The sequence below is a fragment of the Acomys minous genome, assembly GCF_964271855.1.
Source record: "Acomys minous genome assembly, chromosome: 6".
NCBI lineage: Eukaryota > Metazoa > Chordata > Mammalia > Rodentia > Muridae > Acomys > Acomys minous.
The window spans coordinates 40,361,493-40,376,380 of record NC_140487.1 but is presented as its reverse complement, the minus strand read 5'-3'; the positions used below and the strand labels follow the sequence as shown (position 1 = coordinate 40,376,380).

The 14,888-nt window shown below is 48.8% G+C and overlaps 1 protein-coding gene across 4 annotated transcripts in view; it reads right to left on the bottom strand.

The window, feature by feature from the left end:
* Positions 1–14,888, bottom strand: part of ACTR3B (actin related protein 3B) — a 94,354-nt gene that overhangs the window by 17,847 nt on the left and 61,619 nt on the right. For 3 of the 4 annotated variants that reach the window (XM_084784980.1, XM_084784983.1, XM_084784982.1), the window contains 3 exons: positions 13,856–13,999; positions 11,752–11,925; positions 11,081–11,173 (listed from right to left, as the gene is read on the bottom strand). In XM_084784980.1, the coding sequence (XP_084641106.1) occupies positions 11,081–11,173; positions 11,752–11,925; positions 13,856–13,999 (411 nt within the window). The remainder of the gene's footprint in view (positions 1–11,080; positions 11,174–11,751; positions 11,926–13,855; positions 14,000–14,888) is intronic. The other variant, XM_084784981.1, reaches the window with a different exon arrangement.

The window sequence follows — 14,888 nt, the reverse complement described above, 5'->3', positions numbered from 1 at the left end:
ATCTGAATCACACTCTAGCATGTTCTTGTGTCCCATCTGGGTTAGAGGATGTCCTAAAAAATAACACAGTAAGGGAAAATGTGACCTAAGTATAGAAAAACACCAAATACCCAAACACAGGAACGGGCCAGTATTGAAGCAGACTTCACCGAAGATGATGGCTTTGAATAGTTTGTGTGTGTTTTGGTTTGGTTTTGTAAGGACTTTTTTTTTTTTACAACACTGTGCTAAGTGAACACACCAGATACAGAATAGAAATATGACAGGACACATCTGTCTACCTACTTACGCTTCAGGGTGTTAAGAAAAACCCAGCAGTCACTGATAATAAGACACAAGTGAGTTCTGTTCTCTTATACACTTTGGGTGCATCTCAGGGTTACTAACTTGAATGAGCACTTTAAATGAGAGACAGTGCCCTCTGCCCACCTGCAGAGTCTAAGCTTCTTACAAGAAAGGATGCTTTTACGTCCTAACGCTTTGGCCACCCTCCTCCCTCTGCTCTGTCCTCCCTGAGTGGCTCTGGCTGCATCTACATTGTCCCTTTGCCCAGAGTGAAGGCGTCCAGAGTTCACGAAACCCAGTGTCTCGTCTAGATTTTTTTTTCAAGAGCCCTTCTGCAATTACGTTCTATCCCAAAAACTCTCCATTTTAATTTACCTTTGCTGGCAAAGAATGCCATGGCACAGCATTATACACACACGCATAACCTGTCAGCCTCCTGAAGTGTAAGTCAGAAAGACTTAAAATCTGTAGCACCAGCAAGTTCACTGCTAATATCTAACACCGGGTGGGGGTGTGGTTCGGAGGTAAGGGGCTGGCCAAGTGCAAGTCCTACCTCCAATACCCATTCAGAAAAGTAACACAACATCAAAAATAACCATGCTTCCTGCCCCTGTAATATCAATGCATCTTATGCTCCTAATTCAATTTGACAGACACATGGCGCCACCTATGAGTCATCATGTGTAACTGCAGGTACAGTGTTTAAAAAGAAGGGGGGGGCGGGGTGGGAACAGGCCAGACCTGGTGTTTGCATCTACTCAGAAGGCCGAGGAAAAAGACCTGCCAAGGTCAAAGGTCAAGTCCAAGGCCACCCTTAGCAGCTTGTCTTGTCTCAAAAACCAATTTTTAGGGGGCTGGGAATGCAGCTCAGTGGTATCATGGCACTCGCCTAGCATATCAAGGCCACACGTTCAAGCCCTAGCACAGGAGAAAAGGGAGACCTTTGCAAACCATGTAGGATTCCCTCAGTTCCACTGCCCATTATTCAGGGGGGGGGCGAAAAAGAAACACACAGACAGGCTGCTGCTCCTCTATTACAGTTTAGATGTCACAGGAGCCACAGGTTCAGCTGACAACTAGAGTGCACAAAGTTTGAGCAAACCTCTGAGGGACACACAACTGTGACACTCAACCACGTCCCTGTTGAGATCCAAGCCAATGTTCAGGGCTGGCTGTAGGGGCTGTTACCACCCCATGGCAATCCTGCAGGAATCACTGACACTAACTTTTTCCTTCAACGGCATGACTTTGGCCTCTGTAAAGCTCCCCTCTCAAAGCGGGGTCTGTGGGGACACTGACTTGGCTTCTAGGGTGATTACATGATCACACCTGGTGACTGAGCCAGACCGGACCCCAGGCATTGCTAACAGTAAATGGCATGCTGCGAAAGGTGCCAATCAGCCAAAGCCAGAGGAGCAAAGCCTGGGGCGCTCAGGGAAGGGTCTACCTCAGGATGCAGCAGTGATGGTGCCTGCCTGAGTTTCTAGGCTGCTCTACAGGTTCTGGCCTCAGCAGCTCCATTGCTCACATGCCAGTCCTTAGAATAAACCGTATAGTAGCATCACTGTGGGGAAGAAGGAAGGAGAGAGTGGAGGAAGGAAGGGAAGGGAAGAGAGAGAGCAGAGATGGAGCAGAAGGGGGGGGGCAGGAGCAGAGCCGATGCTGCTTCTCCGCTGGGGTCACTGCTCCTCCTGTGCAAAGTCCTCGGTGGCCCTCAGGACAAACTCAGTCTCTAAATCCACGCAAGGCCAGGCCTTCCCTGAGAATCACAGCCAGCATGTGACGGCGCACCCCTCTCCTCCAGGCCCCACGAGCTCCGGCCCTGTGCAAACCTCAGACTCCTCAGTCGCTGGGGTTAAATATGAGGTTCAGGAGTGCCGAGTGCCTTTCCACCCACAGCACGCTCTACTCCTGGCCCTGCAAACAGAGTCTCTTTTTATTTTTTTAATTTTTTAAGTTATGTGTATGTATGTGCACATCTCTGTATGCGCATTTCACGCATGTGTGCAGGTGCCTCCAGAGGTCAGAAGAGGGCTGGGGTGTAAGCTGTTGTGAGCCACACTGGGTCTTATAAAGCATCTCTCAAGCCCAAAGAGATTTGTTTGTTTGTTTGTCTTTTGTTTTGTTTTTTGCTTTTTTTGAGAGGTTCTCTGTATAGCCCTAGCTGTCCTGGGACTCACTCTGTAGACGAAGCTGGCTCAAACTGAGATCCACCTGCCTCCCTCCTCCCAAGAGTTGGGATTAAATGCTTGAGCCACCTCCGCCCCCATCCCTGCTCCCGCCCCTGCCCCAACCCTGCCAGCCATATAGATGATTTTCAGTTCCCACCCTCCTTGCACTCCCTGTTCTGAGCAGGCCACACCAGCCTGGAGGACTCCGGTGTCCTCTCAGCTGTCCCACAATGTAGCCCTTAGTCCAATGTCACCATTTATATCTGCATCAATTAAAATTAAACACAATTTTAAATACCTTCTTGTTGCACCAGCATGTTTGAAGGGTGGATCAGCCACATGTGGCCAGTGGCACTTCCCTGGGTGCTACAGCTGCAGATACATCCACCGTGGCACAACCCAACACAGGGAGCCCCTAAATGTCCAACCTGGGCTCCCGTAAGTCACCATGCTCAGCGCAGTATGCAGTTACATACCTGCATCCTGAGTGCCTGTGCTGGGCCTGGCAAGTGGCCAACAGATGCCCTCAGTGGGGCACTACGAGGCATCTTTTTATCCCTGCACTTGGCAAGCCACGCCCAGATGTTTACATCAGGCTCCTCTTCCCACTGAGACAGAAAGAAATCTTACTGTTTTGGAGTCCGTTGGCAGGAAGCATGGTTAAAAGTTATGGGTCAATAGTGTAAAAACGGGTTTGAAAGTTCTGGAACTGTTAAACCCAAGGTCCTACCCAAATCTAAGCAGCTGTCCTCCCGGTTGCTCACATCTTAGGCGTCAACCTGGGTTTCAGCTGGCAAAGGACCATTTGAAAAAGGACTATGGATTGAGATGTAGCTCATTAGTGGAGGGCCTGCCTAGAATGACCTGCATTTGATCCCCAGTATTTAAGGGGGAGAAAAGAAAGAAAAAAGATTTAAAAAAAAAAAACCACAGGTAGACAGGTTTTTCTAATTTTATGTTTCAACTATTGAAGATATTGGAACTATTCGACATCAATAAGTAATACACACAGCTTGCTGGCTTGCTTTGCAGCATGCTGCCCTGATTTAAAGGGCACTAAGATAACTGCTACCGTAGACCTGGCTCAAGGCACTAGCTACGGGGAAACCAGCTGTGCACGTCAGATGCATTCACGTCTTCTTGACAACGGAACAAATAGGGTCTGTCACCCACCCTTCCACCCTAGTGCCAACGCAGGATGACACACATCCTCCTACTGACGCCTCCCAGCCCTGCTGTACCCCAGAATCCAGGAGGTGTGAATTCCGTATGTACCCCTAGGTCCCCACATCTATGCTCAGGGTCCTATGCCAGGCTGGCCTCTCCCACACCAGCTCCGCAGGCCAGGACTGGCTTACAAAGCCTGTCCAGATCCTCTCTAATTAAACGCAATCTGCTCGTCCCTGGATTGCCATAATTGCATGATTCACTTTACTGACATTTAGTTCATAGCGGCTCCCTTTGGTTGTTTCACTATTTTCGGCTTTTTGATTAATTCCTGAAGACGAGAACATCACCACATACACATTAAATCTCTTTAAACTTAGCATTGAGTCTAGTATAAGGACACCTCACAAACTGGAGGAAGAGACGCCCAGTTAGTTACATGACAGAACAATTGTTAACTGCTCCACCTTCGAGCGGAGCAGACAAAGGACTAAATACCAGATAATCCAAGAACGGACTAGCTGCTGACAGCAGCCATCAACTCAGCCAGACTCTAGAGATGTTTTCTGGATGCCCGGGCCCAGCTACATGAGGATCTGGGAGTAAAATGCGGGCTGCTGTCTGACAGGGAGGTATACTATACCTGAGAGGAGATAGCAAGATTCTCCAAACAGGCACACACAGGAAGCTGTGAGGTGGAGAGTGACTTAGTCAGCTCGACTTAGCTTCTGCAATGGACGCACACACCCAGTCCACCTGTGGAACACCTTAAACGTGCACAGTGTTTATGTCAATCACACCTCAGTAAATCTGAGTGAACAGCCCACACTTTCAGAGCCATCTTTTCTTCTTACCATTTTATTTTTCTTCCTGCCTGAGAGCATGGGCAAGATGTTGCCTCAATGGCCAGGGCAGTCTCGGATCTCCCAGCAGTGTAAAGTGAACCACTTCTTACTCACTAGATCATAATAAACCTCCTGAGGGTCCCCAAGACTGTGTGTGAGGAAAGTATAACAGCCTTGGCTCTACAGGGCTGGATTACTCCAGGAAAGAGAAGGATCCCCGCCCTCTGGTGCTGCACGGGGTACCACGGAGCTTGCTCCATACTCCCCATGAGCTCCCTGTGGTCCCCCCCCCCTTCTTGTTAGTATGTCCACCACCACTGTCTAGATAAAGTTGTAAGACTGGAGCAAAGACACACAGGAGGATGAGGTCAGGGACCCAGCATCCTCATCCCTGGGAAAAGGCATCTTGCCATCCATGTGGCCCATCGGGGTCCAGCACATGAGTTTGTGGCCCCATTCCAATCTGTTTCCTTGGGCCTAGATCATGTTTTCCAACCATTCTGATCCAGTGATTGCTGCCTCAGTGTGAAAGGGCCCGGGTCAGCGGCAAGAATGGATCCATCCATTGGCCATGGAAAAGAGAAGTGCCTAGAAACAAGACTAAGAAAAAGAGGCACACACACAGAGAGAGAGGCGGGGGGGGGGGGGATGTTTGGCTATGCACAGAAATACATCCATGTGTCACGTGTGCTACAGATTACTCAATGCGTCTTTGAACCTATTTTGCTTAGATGCTCACATACCTGTACATTTAGCCTGTAAAACTGCGATGGAAGGATATTTTTCATGACAAGTTTATATCCACATGTAGCTTGTCTTTGCTACTTTGTGAGTTCCTCTTTTTCCCACCCTTTATCTCCCCGCCCCCTCCGGTTTCACCCTCTGTCACTTGAAAAGAGTAAAAGAAGGACAGAGGGGAAAAGGAGAGAGAAAGAGATCCTTGAGTCATCTTTCTTTCTGTTTCTTCTTTGAGCATGACTACTAACATACCACAACCAACCCCCTTGCCCCAAATGACCAACAACCACCCACCCCTACCTGTCAGGCCCCTAGCATTTATATACTCTCTGAAAAGTTCCCAGAATTCCAAATATCACAATCGCAGAAACTATCCACAGCTGGCAAAACCAGGCCTCTGCCAGAGCACGAGGCAAATCACAGGCAGCTGCTGTAAAGCAGCCCCAAATCCCCACAACTGGGATGCAAATGAAGACATATTTTTATAATATTTATGTGTTTAAAAAGAAAACAACAAAGGTCCAGAATTGTCACTACATCCACACTCAGGAGCAGGAGCTAGAAAGGAGCCTCAGAAAAGAGCACGCCCTGCATCGGAGTAAAGCATGATAGTGAAACATTGTCACTCCAAGATGCTAGTTCCAAGGGACTCTCTTTCCATCCCACCCAACTGGACTTCAAACATCCAGTGAGCAGAAGCGCTGTGTCAGCAACCTGCAGCTCTCCCTGGGCATGGCAGCCAAAGCCGCCAGCCAATGCTGCAATCCCCGGAGTGCCTCAGAAGCCAGGCAACCACAGTCCCATCAAGACTTCTCTAAATGCAGCCCTGACTGCTGAACTAACCAGGCACACCTGTACACACAGCCAGCCAGACGGAAGAGCCCACATAACTTTCAAAGATGTAGCAAGCACTACAGTTAGGAACTACTTGCTCAACTGTCTACAGCAAGCTGCCTGCCTGCTTCTGTAAATAACGTTTCATGGAATCCGGCCTCTTCTAGCGGTGCCCATATCGTCTACAGCCGCACTGGAGAATGGAGTAAATGCAACAGAGACCATATGGCTTCTGCAAAGCCAGAAAGATTTACCATCTGGCCCTTTACAAGAAAAGTTGGCCAACTCCCGCTTTCAGATTGCCATAGAAAAAAACTTCCCTCTAGCAGCTGCATCTGGTAGCTAACACAGATACAGTGGGCATTTGTAAGTCTCAACATTCAACTTTAACTTACACACCCGTGGCTCTGGAAAGCAGTGCCTCTCTCAGCAGTGGCGGTGGTGCCCACCGAACACTGCCGCACCACTGGGGAGAGAAAAGGTGACCCAAGGGCTGCCCATCCTGCATCGGCAACCAAGGAGTGACAGCTCCCTGAGGAAGCCCCAAGATGACGCCAAACCCACTGAGGAGCCACAATGGCCACTGCCAGGAGCAAGACAAAAGTCTCCACAGCGGAATCCTGAGGGACATCTCCCAAGTCAGATCTAGTCTACACAAGCAATGTCTCGGGAGACAGAAGAGAAGGCAGCCTCATTTTATTCTCCTTTCTCCTGCAAGGTAGAGAGCTCAGCTTCATGATAAACGACCGAAAGTGTAGACAACTCCACTGTACTTGGCTTTCCCAACTCTCAGAGGGGCTAGAATTCTAAATCAATCTCAAAGTTAGAAAACAATAACCAGCCCATACCTACCTGCCTACCTACCTACCCACCTACCTATCTGCCCGCCTACCTACCTACCAGCCTACTTACCTACCAGCCTACCTACCTACATGCCCACCTATCTACCAGCCTACCTACCTACATGCCCACCTATCTACCTGCCTGCCTACCTGCCTGCCAGCCTACCTGCCTGCCAGCCTACTTGCCTGCCAGCCTACCTACCTGCCCGCCTACCTGCCTGCCAGCCTACCTACCTGCCCGCCTACCTGCCTGCCAGCCTACCTACCTGCCCGCCTACCTGCCTGCCAGCCTACCTGCCTGCCTGCCTACCTGCCTGCCCGCCTACCTGCCTGCCTGCCTACCTGCCTGCCTACCAGCCTACCTACTTATCTGACTACCTACCTACCTGCCCGCCTAACTACCTGCCAGCCTATCTACCTACCAACCTACCTACCTGCCAGCCTACCTACCTGCCAGCCTATCTACCTACCCACTACTACTGTGATGTCTGGTTTTTATATCAACTTGACACAAGCTACTGTCATTTTGGAAGAGAGAAACTCGATTGAGAAAATATCTCCCCACCAGACTGGCCTGTGGTGCATTTCCTTGATTGACTGATGTGGGAGGGCCCAGCTCACTGGGGGTGGTGCCACGCACAGGCTGGTAGTCCTGGGTGCTATAAAAAGCAGGCTGTGCAAACCTTGTGGGCCTTGGGACAGGGACTGGTATTTCAAGGGCTTGCCTCAGTTTGCTTGTGATGTGTGGGTAGAAACAGGAGGCCCACGGGGAGTGTGCATAGGTAACTGTTTGATTCAGTTCTTAAACATACACACACACACTGTATCACAGCTATTTACTAAGTGACTAAGGCCTACACTTAATAATATAAGTTCAAGAACAATCTGTTCAGCCAGAAGAAGCACAAGGTCGCTCCTGAACAGCAACAGGTCCTAGAAAGCAATGAGACACAAAAACTCAATCTGGAAGTATACACACTTATAATCATGTGGTTACTCTCAGCACAGGACTGATGAAAACTGAGACTTTTACAATCAGTAAAGGCTATACAAATAAGCCAGCAACCGGGGTCTAAGGCAAATGACTGGAGGCTTAGGGTCAACCTAGCCTACAGAGCAATATCTAAAAGTAAAAAAATAAGGAAATGCAAGTAACTTGTATAAATATATTTAGTGATATTATATTATAATATTTTATAGAAATATTATATACTTAGTAAAATTATTAAAGTGAAAATATACACTATCTTATGATAGTATGGTTATTACAATAAAATGTTAAATATAAAATCATTAGGCTATTTTTCCCAGTCCTTACCCAAACAGTGCCTTCTGAGACCACACTTCCACTGCAGCTCCCCTCCACTACCCCGACCCTGACTACAATGGACTCTGGTCTCAACAGGAAACTGCTGGCTTGCACATCTGCCACTACCCAAGAGAATTACAGTGGATGGGGAACACCCCATCTCTGCTCTTTATTATACAACCAATGTAGGAACAGCTCTGGGGCATGGTGGTGCACCCTGGTAATGCCAGTACTCAGGAGGCTGAGATAGGAAAACTGCAAGTTCAAGGCCAGCCTATACTAAAAAGCCAAAGGCTTGGGATGTAGTTCACATCCAGAGAGCGAGAGAGCGAGAGAGCGAGAGAGCGAGAGAGCGAGAGAGCGAGAGAGAGAGAGAGAGAGAGAGAGACTCTAAAGAGATGTGCACAGGTAATTCGTATCTCCCAGGATCAGGTACCACCATCAGTATCAGTAGGCTCTGACATCCTTGGCATACGTCAGCACTCATAGCTAGGGTGACCTGGAGAAGAATACCAGAATTACAGACAAAACTGTGAACAGGAATTATCTCAGTGCAGCCTCTGAGGGGCTGGACAACAGGTAACGAGCCATGCCTAAAAAGCAGCTGGAAGCTGGGTCTGGTGGCTCACACCTGCAATCCCAGCACTCAAGAGACTGAGGCAGGATGATCCTCATGGATGCGAAGGCAGACTAGGCTACACAGTGAGTTCCAGGTCACCCTGGCCTATAGTAAGAGACCTTGTCAGAAAAATCGAAAGAAAGAAAAGCAGGTGGAAATTTGAAGTAGACTCGCCATTCAGCAGTCGCGATGGAGGAGGGGGTCCTGGTCAAAGCGACACTACAGTAACGTCCTCATTTCTAGCCTTTCTCCTGTCCTTCCTAAGCCATGTCCCTTCCCCGCAGTAACCCAGCACTCCAGTTAACCCTGACACAGGATGCCATCTGCTGGGCCAGCCTCACCTCCGACAGGATGCACTGCGTGTCTGGTACCTAGAGCATCTGCAGAGCTCCTGTGCTTCCGGCTTGCTTCTGGCTAGTTCAGAAAGCTTCCTTGAGCTCAAGGTCAGCACGGTCTCCAGAGGTGCTTGCTAACTGAGTGATTCCAAGACGGAAATGACATCACAGCTACGCTGCCAGACTAAGAGGAGGCTCGTGCAGGCAAGTGCTGCCTTATTCAAACTTTCTTTAATCAGTGAGGTTAAGAAACTGAAAATGTCCTCAATAAAATAAACACAGAGCCTAAGAGCAAGGTCCCCGAGCTCAGCCTGCTTTTCGCTCTCCGTAAAGCACGGAATCACGTGTCATGCATGCACGTGGTCCACGTGACCTCTACCCTCACGGTCTATAAAATCCACTGAGATAGGTGGACCGCCTTCAGAAAGTTTTCGTTCTAGAGCGCTGCAGTCGCTTCTACCAATATACAATGTATGTTCCTAGCCTTTGCCAATAAGACCACACGGCCTCGCAAGTGAGACTGAAGACCTCCAGGCTACTTAGCTTATCTTTCCTGGTATTTTTTTTATTTAAGGACAGGGCTTGATTTGGTGCATAACACATATAGAAATCGAATCATAATTGGCTTTTAACCATAAAAGATTATCAATAGAAAAACAATTTTTCCGAATAAAAACAATATTAATTCTAAAATTCCAAGCAATCTTAAAACACAAAAGGGAAAAGGCAGGGGTTAAGCATAAGCTGCCCCCAGTGAGGCTTCAACTGCTCAGTAGATGTCACTCAGAACTGGGGACACGTTCACATGAGTTGCATGTCCCTTGCTGCTCTCCCACCGGACTCTTCCACGGGAATGTAGCTGACTCAGCTCCTCCCTTCAAAGGGATGGAGTAGCGTCCATGGAATGGAGCCCTCTTACTGCACTGTGGCTAAGCACCTTGCTCTGCTTAAAATGCTGAGGCCTACATGTGCAGAGCATATTACGGGATCACGAGATTGGCTGTCAAAGGCTTGAGGCACACGCGCAAATGCTGGATGAAGGTGAGGAGTGGTGTCTGCTCTTGCTTGCCTGTCAGCCATATTGCCTTTTACGTAATAATAACTAGATTCCTCTCGTTTCAACTTTTATAATGCCAGACAAAGAATTTTGAAAAAATACTCCCTGTGTTTGATTTGATTGTCTCTCTTGAAGCTCCCACTGCCATGCCACCTCAGCAGTGACTCCAAAGTCCCACGGAAGCATAAGAGCAGTGCCCCAGGTAGCCTGACTGAGGCGAACCTTCCACTTTCAATCGGTGTGTCAGGCCCAGACCTTAGAATCCAGTTTGCCAGAAAAGAAGAAAAGAGAGTTCAAGCCAGGCACAAAGACACGGCCTGAAACCCCAGTGCCAGGGAAGTGGAGACAGCAGAGTCACAAGTTCCCAGCCTAGACTAGCCTGAGGGGGAGGAGGAGGGGCAGGAGGGGGAGGAGGGGGAGGAGGAGGAGGAGGGAGGAGGGAGAAAGAAGAAAGGTTTAAAACTCTCTCGGTTGGCTGTGCCATATCCTCACACACCCCATACCTCTTCTCTCTGAGTAAAACTCTCAGTTACCAGCAGGCACAGTGGCTCACGCCTGTAATCCCAGCACTCAGGGAGACAGAAGCAGGTGGATCCCCATGAGTTCAAGGATAGCCTGGTCTACAAAGCCAGCCCAGGACAGCCAGGGCTACATAGAGAAACCATGTCTCAAAAAAACAAAAACAAAAACAAACAAACAAAAAAAAAAACCCAAAATCCAACCAACCAACGAGACGAACAAAAGCGTGCCACTATACTGCGAGAACAAGTTCCGGGAGCAGGAGGAAGAGGAATGCAGGTGCGCTTCATGAACAGCTAACAACGACAGGCCTTTAATGCGGGAATGAAGTCAAAGCACCTTACCCAAGCAGCTCATACCTTATACAGCGGCCGACGTACGTCTATGGGGCAGTTCTGTATGACTTCATCAACAACATCCGAGATGGACTCCATAAAGTCTGGATTGGCAAACTAAATGGCATAGAAATATGAAAGAAGCATTGCACATTTTTATCAAATAACATTTAACTATTTTCAAACAACTATTTTAAGACTTCATTTTTAATTTTTAACTGTGTATAGGTGCGTGTCTGAGTGTGGGTTTGTGCATGTGAGTACAGTGCCCACGGAGATCAGAAGAGGGCATCATATCCCAGGGAGCTGGAGTTGCAGAGAGTTGTGAGCCAGCTCACCAGCTGGCCAGTCACTGGTTTTAGGCGGACAATCACAAAGCACTCCCACTGTCATGCAGGGGCCACTGCATACAGTCCTTGAGGTTAGAGACTGTTTTATTTCCACAGCCCCCTTGAGATCAGTTTCGAATCTATTTTCTTCTATTGCTCTTCAGAGATCTTCCTCGTCTCCAGGAGGACAACCCAACTTTAACTGTTAACACAGGTGAGTGGGAAGCAAGGCAAACCAGGCATCCACAGTGTGAAACCGCTGACTATTTCACACTGGACCCCTTTCCTGAGCACTGCTCCTTATGGACACTGGGGGGCAGCATCGCTCCATGTGCACTGCGCTGGGTACCCACAGAGACATCTTACCTCAGGGTGAAAGAATATTTCCGGTCCCAGGAACCTTTCATAACCAACATCTATAATGAACTTCCTCTGGTTGATCGCATTGATCCCCGTGTACTGTTTGATCCACTTCCGGGGATCCACGTCATACTTAGCAAATTCTTTGACAATATCAGGGCAAATGTAACAGTACTTCTCCTGTGTATGCACAAAAAGACATGGCCAAGCGTTAATAAGTGCCAGTGCCTCTGCCCTCTAACAAACACACACAAACCCATACCTTATAGCCACATCTGAATCACCTCTGCCTACACTGGAACTCTTGTGTGGCCGGACTATCAAGCATGTGTCCTCCTGTCTTTCAGCTTAAACTACACGTGAAGAGGCTAAGTCCGCTTCCTCTGCAACTTGGTTGTTCATCTCTACCATGTCAATCCTGACTTTGTCGACATTTGGTCTGAAACCACACCTACCCATAAAGCATCACCACCTTGTCTCCATGCAGGCGTTGCTGGGCCCCTTGGGTTCCCTCTGAGATGCCTGCAGCACTGCTGTCCCACGAACCAAGCCTGTTCCACACTAGAGTACAGTAACCAACCCCTTGTGTGTGCATGCATGTGTGTGCGCGTGTGCGTGTGCATTGTGTGTGTGTGTGTGTGTGTGTGTGTGTGTGTGTGTGTGTTTTGCTAAGGGAGTGCTCTCTAGCCTCCTGTGAGATGTCGGCTTGCAGAGAAACCCCCTGGCCCACGATGTGCCTGAAAATGTACCTTACTGGTGATATTCTAAGTCACTTGATCAACACTGGAGATACACAATCAATAAAACACTCAGATCTCAGCGAAGACAATCTAGCTGAAAGTCAGACACTGAGCAACTGAAATAAATAATTAAATGACATGATGTAAGATGGCAGATTCGACAGAATAAACACAGAGTCAGGCAGGAACACTGGGGTTGGCAACAGACGGCTGCCACTGAAGAAAGAAAAACAAAGGCTGAAGGGGAAACCCTGGGAATATTTTAGCCTACAAAGAAAGTCTGAGGACAACTTCGCAAACCTCTCCTCAACACGGAAAAGATCAGCTCTTCGTTTTTGCTTTAGTACTGAGTCCCCCCAATCCCCAGAAAGTCCGGGCACAGGAGGCAGACATGGGTAGCACTCTTTATAGGAGCCCCATCCCAAAAGAATTGTTTCCAACTAGTAGCAGCCAGAATTTGGAAATCTTCTTCCTGTTCAACCAGCCTCAGGAGGTGCTCAGCTGAGAGAAAAACATTAGGGGAGTTAACACTCTGCCCTGCAGCTGGGAACCAGAGCTGGGGGGGGGGGGGGAGCTATTCAAGGCCAAACGTCACAGCCTACCTCAGATTCAGAGTCTCCGGGTCCAAACAAAATCCTTCCTTCCCTTCACTATATAAAAACCAGCCTCGCACTCTTAGGACTCTCTTGCATTTTAATTTTTTCAAGTGTGTTTTGATTTTGCTAGCTGAGAAGAAAAATTCCTTAAAAAAAAAAAAAAGACTTAGCTGCCGTGCCCACAGCAACACAAAGGTGGGCCAGGTCAAGTAGACACTCTAAATAATGACCAAAGAGCCACTTTTGTTCTTTTGTTACTAAATTCGCATGTCCCTGTCACTGCTCTGAGGCCTGGAGGCATGGGCAGGTGGGTTCTGTTTAAGGACTCTGAGGCTGGCAGGCTTCTGAGGTGTATTCTCAGGGTATGAGGCGGGCAGACGCCACTGGATCCCTGACAGCTGCTGCTGCTGCTGCTGCGGCTGCTGCGACCAGCCTCCTGATTCTAAAAGGAAGCATGGAGGAAGATGTGGAAGCAGCGTGCGGCTAATTGAAGGTTTTGTTTAATTAGACTCCAATTAAGCGACGCTCTGCTACACACGCCGGCTGTGGCTCAACATCAGTTATCAAGCTGCTCTGAGCAGAAGAGCGAACTGAGCCTCAGGTCCCAGCACACTGAGGTCAGTGGTAAAACAACCAAGGTCCACACTCTGGGGGGAGGGGGGAGGCGGGGCAGGGAGGAAGGGAGCAGGAGGGGGGCAATGGCATTGAGGGGAACATCCAGGCACCATTTCTCTCTCCCCTCCCAAAACCAGCCAGGGTCCCTTCTATTTTTACCTTAATGGCTTTGGCCGTCTCCAGTGACTGCTCAGGAGGGATTCCCACCTCCCTCTCCCTTAGCAGCTGTTGAATGAAATACGTAATATCTCTACCTGCGACTGGGATGTGTTTGATGCAACTTCCGATTACATAGCCTTCTGCCTGGAGAGGAAGAGGAGGCAGGACAGCCAAGTCAGTGGTGTCAGCAACCGCATCCAGAGCTGGGGAGGCCTAGGGAATTCCCCCAGCTCACCTTCCCGGCCACCCCTCTGAGCACCGAGCTAGCAACTGAATGGCTCCCACTCGTGAGGTTCAGTGCCTAAGGTGTTTTTAAAAGACTGCATCTGCAGTTCCATTAATATTTAAAATTCTAAACGACTCCAATAACCTGCACCTCCATAAGCAACCGAAACATTTTCATTAGGAACATGGGGAAAACACACAGCACAGTTCATTTCTACAAGCCACTGCTGCCTGAGAGAACAGCAAACTCAACAGGGAAGGCTTTGTCTATGCACCATTAGACCAGCTATAAATCTCCTCCTAATTCAAAGTTGGCAACGTGCAAAAGTACAGAGGACTTGTGATCCCAAAACAGCCTGGATCCACATCCTGGGTCCTCGGACTGCTGACCTCCATCCCCACTGTGGAGCAAATACCCTGAGGGCATTTACAGTGTATATAAAATAAAATCCTGCATTTACATGCCAGACACATACTTTATGCCAGATGCTAAGTATTCAAGAAATGGCTCCGTCCAACGTACTGAAAGTGACTCAAAGGAGCTAACCAGCTCATGCCATCCGAAGATCAGTGTGGCTTGGGGTCTGGATTGTCTCTGATGCCTTCCTGAGCTCCTAAAGGTGTGTCTGTGATGGGTCCACTGGAGTCCGCAATGACTGCTATCAACTAGCTGGGCTGATGCCAAGAGTCCATAGTCCCCTCACTGACCTCCAGTGGGCACAGACTTGCCACAGAAGCCACAAGCATGGCTACCCATCCAGCTTGTCTGCAAACATACAGATGGGACAGTGGTTGTCGGGTCTCACAC